This window comes from Carlito syrichta, unplaced genomic scaffold (genome assembly GCF_000164805.1).
Source record: "Carlito syrichta isolate Samal-C Ts95f unplaced genomic scaffold, Tarsius_syrichta-2.0.1 Scaffold115961, whole genome shotgun sequence".
Classification (NCBI taxonomy): Eukaryota; Metazoa; Chordata; class Mammalia; order Primates; family Tarsiidae; genus Carlito; species Carlito syrichta.
Window position 1 is genome coordinate 199847 of NW_007060057.1, and position 7482 is coordinate 207328.

The 7482-nt window shown below is 58.5% G+C and overlaps 1 protein-coding gene across 1 annotated transcript in view; it reads right to left on the reverse strand.

Annotated features, from left to right (window-relative positions):
• Positions 1-7042, reverse strand: part of MELTF (melanotransferrin) — a 36472-nt gene extending 29430 nt beyond the window's left edge. The window contains exons 1-4 of the mRNA XM_021706783.1: positions 6884-7042; positions 4923-5077; positions 3355-3454; positions 419-601 (exon numbers count right to left, since the gene is read on the reverse strand). Of these exons, the coding sequence (XP_021562458.1) occupies positions 419-601; positions 3355-3454; positions 4923-5077; positions 6884-6932 (487 nt within the window). The 5' untranslated portion in view covers positions 6933-7042. The remainder of the gene's footprint in view (positions 1-418; positions 602-3354; positions 3455-4922; positions 5078-6883) is intronic.
• Between the last annotated feature and the right edge of the window lie 440 nt (positions 7043-7482).

The window sequence follows — 7482 nt, forward strand, 5'->3', positions numbered from 1 at the left end:
ACCGAGTGAGACTCCAACTCAAAAAAAAAAAAAAAAAAAATAGTGTTTCTGGTCCTATAAAGCAAAGGACAATCTCCTGGGCATAGCAACCCGCACCATAGGTCTATACCAGTGGGAGCCGCTCTTGGTGATTCACTGCCTCCCTACCATGGTTGCGCTCCGTGTCCGGAGGTGCCGTGTGGGACACCGGGATGGGTGAGCAAGAGTCATGCCCATAGGGACCATGCAACCAGGACTGGCCAGCAGAGTGGAGGGAGACCCCGAGTGTGTGTCAAGGAAGGCCCCTGGAGCTGGAGACACTGCTTCACCCTATAGGGCACGAAGGCTGGTGGCGAGGCCAGAGAGAGGCTACCCCAGTGAAGAATGAGCAGGAGCCGAGGAAAGGAGAGGGAAGCCCTTCCCGGCCAGAAGCCCTCACCTTTGAGCACGTCGCAGCCCATCACGGAGAGGCGGCCACTCTCCACCAGGTAGCCCACGGGCACGTTCCAGCCCACCGTCCGGTTGATGCCCGTGTGGCATGACTTCACACCTTTCAGAGTGTTGATGGTCACGTGGGAGCTTCTCTTGACCACAGCTACGGCATAGTAGGAAGTCCCCACCTCTAGGAGGGGCGAAGAGATGGGTGAGGGCAGCAGGGAGCAGCCTTGAGGGCCATGTGCAGGGGCGTGTGCATACATGTGCCTGGGTGCACAAGTGTGCCATGGATGTGTGCGTGGCCCTTTGGTTACCGAGAGAGCATGTGGGTATAATACACACATCTTACCATGAGGCCCTGCCCGCCCCAGCCTCATGCAGTAGACACTATCCTAAGATGGCTGTTCACTCATTGATTTCCCCCTCCTCCTTCCCAAGCCAGCTGGTGCTTGGCTGGGTCCACACTTTGCGCACCTCAGGGCACTCTATAGCTGAAAAGGAAGCAGAAGTGGCCAGCAAGTCTTCCCTTCCCCAAAGCCTAGGCCTTTAGGAGAGCTTAGAGGGCTCGAGGAAATGGCACTGTGGTCATGGGAGAAAGAATGATTGGAAGGGTCAGGGGAGCAGGACAGGGGCTTCCCTTAGACTTGGAGAGGCGATGTCTGGTCCTGAGGGGACCAGGAGGAGAGAGAGAGACAGAGAAGAGATAACCAGTAGTGTGATCCCAAGTCAGTCAAGACCCTGAATGTCTGTGGGTACCAATGGTTATGGTGAGCAGGCAGAGTCTTGCAAAAGACTCCCCTGGATAGGTTGGGCACGGTGGCTTATGCCTGTAATCCCAGCACTTTGGGAGGCCAAGGTGTGAGGATTGCTTGAGCCCAGGAGTTTGAGACCAGCCTGGGCAACATAGTGAGATGTTGTCGCTACAAAAAAAATTTTTTTTTAATTGAGCCAGGCGTGGTGTTATGTGCCTGTAGTCTCAGCTACTTGGGAGGCTGAGGTGGAAGGATCAGTTGAGCCCAGCAGTTTGAGGCTGCAGTGAGTTGTGATCATGCCACTGCGTGCCAGCCTGGGCAGCAGAGTGAGACCTTAACTCAAGAAAACTCTGGGCAAGTGTGGCCCAGAAAGAGCCATTCAGACAAGAGACTCATCTATGGAGACTGATGGCCAGAGGGTCTCCCGTTGTGCACACATGCACACACACACAGCCTGCCCTGTGTTGATGGGTGCCCACAGTCAGAGAGAAGTTGAGTTCTGGAAAATAACAGCAGTGTTTCTTCTTGCGCCTCTGAGTCTGGCCCCTGCCAACCTGAGCGGCTTCATTGGTACCACCCTCTGACTCATGCGCTCTCTCTTTCTTTCCAGCTCCTTGAACTGCTGGAATCTTTCCTGCTTGGAATCTTTGTCAGGGCTCAGCTTACAGTCACCTCCCCAGGGTGCCATCCTGCCTCCTGCTTCTCAGTAGTTCTCTTCACACCCCTCGGTTCTCTTTCCTGGACTTTCCTGTCCTCAGAGCACCCACCACATGTGTAGCTGTGCATTTTTATATTTGTTTGTTTACTATCTGGCTCCTGCTCTTTGAGGGCAGGAACAAGGTCTCTCTTGCTTACTACTCAATGCTCATGACCAGCATGCAGTAGGTGCTCAATAGATGGAGTGAGTCAGTTAAAGAGGAAGAGTTATGTGGGGCCCATGAAGCAGGGCTGTATCTGCTGACTGGTTTGCAGGATTGGACTGTGTCCTGTGTCATCTGACAACCATTAACTCAACAAGTAACCAGTCGATGTCTCTCCGAGCGAGGCCCTGTGTGGAGTGCCAGAGAGTATATAAGAGAACTAGAGGCCAGGCGTGGTGGCTCATGCCTGTAATCTCAGCACTTTGGGAGGCCAAGGCAGGAGGATTGCTTGAGTCCACGAGTTCGAGACCAGCCTAGGCAACATAGCGAGATATTGTCTCTGCAAAAAGTAAAAAAAATTAGCCTGTAGCCCCAGCTACTCAGGAGGCTGAGGGGGAAAGATGGCCTGAACTCAGGATGCTGAGGCTGTGGTGAGCCATGATTGTGTCACTGCACTCCAGCCTGGACAACAGAGTGAGAATCCTGACTCAAAAAGAAGACGAGGTCTAGGTTTTCCCCAGGAGACTAACAAGACAGAGGGGGCAGAGCGTTAGCGGAAACAGGAGGGAGTGAGCCAAGGCTCTGGGAACTCAGGAAAGAGAGGCCCTTTGCAAGGGTGGGAAGGGTTTAGGAAAGCTCTTTGGAGGAGAGGACAATTGCGCTAGACTGTGATGGTGGCCAGGCATTAGACGTGTAGAGGTGGTGGGGACCATCCAAAGAGCAGGCTGAGCCAGAGGCATGTCCAGTGTGAGGTGCAGGAAGCGGGCAAAGGAACTCACATTTCTGAGCACATACCACGTGGCAGGCGGGCACACACCCTGGTTCATTTCACCCGTGTGACAGGGAACATATCATTACCCCCATTTTACAGTCTAGGAAGTGGAGGTTGCCCAAGGTCACAGAGGTCATGGGAGGGGGCCCAGACCTGTTGGGTTCTCCTAGTCACCACCACTCCCTCGGCCCTACCCCCACTTCATGCTTGTTCTCCGTGGGCAATTCACAAGCAGCTCCATGCTCAACATGACCCTAGGCACGGGGCAGCCCCTCAGTCAGAGCTCAACGGGCAAAAGTGAAGGGGCTGGGCTCCCCACAAGGAAGACCAGACTCAGGTCAGCCCTCTGTGTCCCTGGTGCTTCTGCCCCCAGACTGTTCACGGGAGACTTGGAGGGTTCTCAGAGGGTTTGTCTGGCCAGGCCTCTAGGACTGCTCCATGGACAGGGCTGATAACCAGCTGGAGGGCTGCAGGGCTGGGTCAGGCCCAGCCAGGGCAGACTGGCAAGCCAACTTCTAGCACAGGGATTCCTCTCTCCTGCCACCGACCCTCTCACCTTGATCATACACTTCACCCACCACGGGCTTCAGGCCATGCTCCTTTCCCGCCTCATAAATGGCCCCTCCATCTAGAGTGATGGCGTCAGCTTCCTGGGCCTGGTAAGAAACATGGGGGTCAGCCCTGCCGGCCCCTCATGGCCCTGTCTGGCACACTCAGCAAGGAGCTCAGGGACATCTACCAGAGGGCCCGGGGCCTTTCAAAAGCCCTGGAGGTCTACACTGGCCTCTCACCTGACCTAGGATCCCCGTCCTGGCTCAGACCGCAGGCCTCTCTCCAACCAGGGCCCAAGGCCCTCCCCCATACCAGGTCAAGGACTCTTCTTGTTTTATTCATTATGTTATTTCTTAACATATTAATTTCACTAGACTCATAGTAATATATATAGTAAAAAAAATTAGATAGTAGAAAATGTTATGTAGTGAAAAGTGAGTCTCTCCCACTTTTCTGTTTCTCTCCCTCCTTCCTCCATTGCTAAACTGGGGTTTCTTTGTTTTTTCTGTAAGATAGTCTGTGCAGGGCCAGACATGGCGGCTCACACCTGTAATCTCAGCATTTGGGGAAGCCAAGGTGGGAGGATTGCTTGAGCCCAGGAGCTTGAGACCAGACTAGGCAACATAGTGGGAGACCTCATCTCTACAGAAAATAAGAGAAATCAGCCAGGCATGGTGGCCTGTGCCTGCAGTCCCAGCTACGCTGGAGACTGAAACAGAAGGATCGCCTGAGCCCAGGAAGTTGACGCTGTGGTGAGCCATGATTGTGTCACTGCACTCAAGACTGGGCAACTGAGACTCCAACTCAAAAAAAAAGCTACTCTAAGCAGACTGAATCCTAGTCTCTTTAATTATTCTCCTCATTTTTAAGCACAAATGTCAGCGTACTCTCAGTGTGTCATGAGGTCTGTGGGTAGAATTACAATTCCTTATGATTGGTTTCCACCCTCACTGTGGGCCTGACTGTAGGCCTTGGCCCCAGGCAGGACTATGAATGGATTAGGCCTTGTAGGAGTGGCACTGAAATTAAAACCCAGGCCTCCTTATGCCTGCCCCTGAGGCATCCCTCTTTTTCTTGTCCTGCCTCTGAAGACCGTCAGTGCCATTTGAGCGGGCGTCTTGCCACTCAGGCCTCCTTTGCCACCCCTCACTCACCCACCCAGGACCTCTAGCCCCTGCTCCTCCTTCCCCAGAAACCATACAAGCCCCACTCTGCAAAGCCCCACTGTAGAGTGAGAGAGTGACTTTCTTGGGCTACTGAGGGGTCACCACCATCTGGGTCCCCCTTGGTGGGGTGGGTGGTGTCCCCACTCCAGCAGGGCCCTTGTTGAAGGGCAACCCAGCCTCTCAGATACCTTTCCCCACTGGCGGCCGTCTGAGCAGCGGCCCTCCTGAGGTCTCTGCCTGGGCCCGGCAGGAAACAAGCTGCCCTTGTTGCTGGGGAAACTCAGGAGATGCTATCACCTGGGTCGGCAAGGGAGGCCGGCCCCCTTTCCCAATGAATGAGGCTGTTGTGTGCTCCCGCCTGAGTCAGAGCCCTCCTGACTGGCAGGGCGGAAGGGAGAGGACTCACCGTGATGAGCTGGACGCAGTGGTCAGCGGAGGTGCCCTGGACGCAGAGGAGGTGGGGCTGGATGCCCGCCTCCCGGAAGGCCGTGCTCATGTCACTGCACTTCTGCTGCTCGGGATCTGAGGTGGTGCACCACCGCACCTCCATGTCGCCCAGCACTGAGGGCAGGGAACAGTGAGCGCTGGCTCTCCCCATGCCCAGCCTCTGGCCCTGCCATGGAGGATGGCTGCCGCAGTTCTGGGCGACCCCATCAGCCTGGCTAGCTGGTCCTCTGCAACAGCCCTGCCCTCCCATGGGGAGCCCCTGAAGTCTAGAGATGGGGAAGGGGCCCAGCTCATTGGCAAAGCCATGCCTGGGGCCCTAAGTGTTCCTGTGCTCAGGGACTCTCTGACCAGGGACATGGCTCTTGATAACTGGAGTGACTCAGAACCTGGCCCATTCTGTAGGTACAGGAAGGTCTACCAGGGTAGCTCCCCAGCCACCCCCACCTGTCCCACCTGACTGGAGTGGCAACATGGTGGGAGCACTGGCTGAGAAGTCCTGCAGGCCCTGTGACTTGCAAGGTCCTGCCCCTCTCCAGGCCTCCAAAAAGAGGGTGCTGGTCTGGGTTCCCTCACTCAGCAGTGTCCCTTCACCCTCCTCATGACATGCAGCATGAGACTGCTGGGTGGCTGTGGGTGGGTCACCCTTGAGAAGCTTTGCACCTGCTGGGAGCAACTGAGACTTTGCTGGCTGCACACCCCCTCGTGGACACCGTGCCAGGCACACACACAGGGGAGGGTGAGGAGTCAGCAGGTTGGGTTCAAGTTCCTGCCCCTTGAGCTGGTGGTTTCAGGCAACTTATCTGACCTCTGGACCTGTAACATCTCCTGAGAAAGCAGATAGAAACCCCCCTTCTGGGGTGTAAGTAAACCCGCACAGAAAGCCCCAGATACCCAGAGTCCTCAGTGGACTTCTGATTGGGCCCCATGATCTGAGCAGGCCAGAGTCCCAGAGAGCTCCCAGGCTGGGGTCCAGGGGAAGGGACGCCTGGGTCCCTTGGTATTGATTGGCTCTGCAGGCCTGAAGGCCTCCACCACTCACCCTGCCCCAGTCAGGACTGGCCCTGAGGTCTGTGCTCCGGCGGAAGACTTGGCTGCCTGGGACCAGGCCCCCTCCCAGGGCTACCTGCATGCGCATCCTCGCCCCACGGGTCCAGACCAGCTTCCTCCGCAGCCTCACCCTCCACGCTCCAGGAGCCCCCGGAAACTCCAGCTGCCCTCCCCCTCCCTAGGGCTTCACGGCCCCCACCCCAAGGCGGGCAGCTGCAAAGCTGGGAGTGGGGTGGTGGTGACGGGCCGGCGCTCTCATTGTCTGCATCGATGAACGCACCACTCAGGTCACAACGGGGACATGGCCTCCATCCCTCCGCTGTGGTGTCCGAGGTTCCCAGCTCGTGTTCCTCGGTCCCAGGCCCTGACTCTCCTGGGCGCTGATGCGCGGGCTCTTCCCTCTGCCTCCCCTTCGACCTCGCGTGTGCAAGGCGCCCTGAGGCGGTCTCCCGGTGGCCTCTATGCCCTCCCTGACAATCCTTCTGAATCTTCTCCCGCCTCCCTGCCCGCAGGGGATCGGGAGACGCAGAGCTGCTCTGGCCCCTCAAGCCCTCCGCGCCGTCGAAGGCAGTCACCCTCCCGGGCCCCCTCACAACACTCCAGCGCTCTCCCACCGCGCCTCAGCCTGCACCTGCCTCGGGGCGTCCCAACCTCGCCTCTTCAAGGCCCAGCCCAAGGCCGCATCCTTCAGGAAGCCCTCCAGACAGCCCTGTCTGTCTCAGGGCTGCTCCCTCCACCGTCCTCGCCCGACCCAGCGCGTCGCGCCCGCCCTGTCCCCTGCCCCTGGAGACACAGGCTCAGGCACAGGGGGCCTGGAGAGCTCCGGGACCCCGGCCCAGCTTCTGCCCTCGCGGCCGCGCGGCGGGGCCTCACCAGTGCGCAGAGCCAGGACGAGCCACAGAGCCACGCTCGGGCCCCGCATGTTGCAGGCGGGGGCCGGCTGGGGTCGGGCTGGATCCGGGGCCGGGGCCGGGGCCGAGCGGGTCGGCAGCAGCGAGCTTCCGCTCTCCTCCTCGCACTGGCCCGCAGCTCCTTAAGCGCGGCCGGGCGTGCCTCCACGGTGTCCACGCCCCTGGGGCACCGGCCCCCGCGGCCTACCCAGGGCCTGGACACCGGGGCTGACCGGATCGGCCTTGGCTTTCGCTCTCGCGCCCCCTGCTGGAGCTTCGTCCGGCGCGGGGCTGGGTCGAACTCGGACCCCGCACCGCGGCTTGGGCTCTTTCCCCTCCACCTGCCCCGCATTCCAGAGCATCCTCCCTTACCCTTGTCCTGGAAAGACCCCGAATATCAGGTCTAGCTGGAGAGGGAAAAGCCCAGGTCTGGGGGGAAGAAGGGGTCAGAATCCAGAGTCCGAGCCGGGGGGACAGCGCCAAGGCCTCTAACTCCCTCCCAACACACACACTGAAGGGTCTGGGGACACAGGGCAGCCTGGGTGGCCACGGCCCTGGCTGGGGGGGCTGGCTGGGGATCTC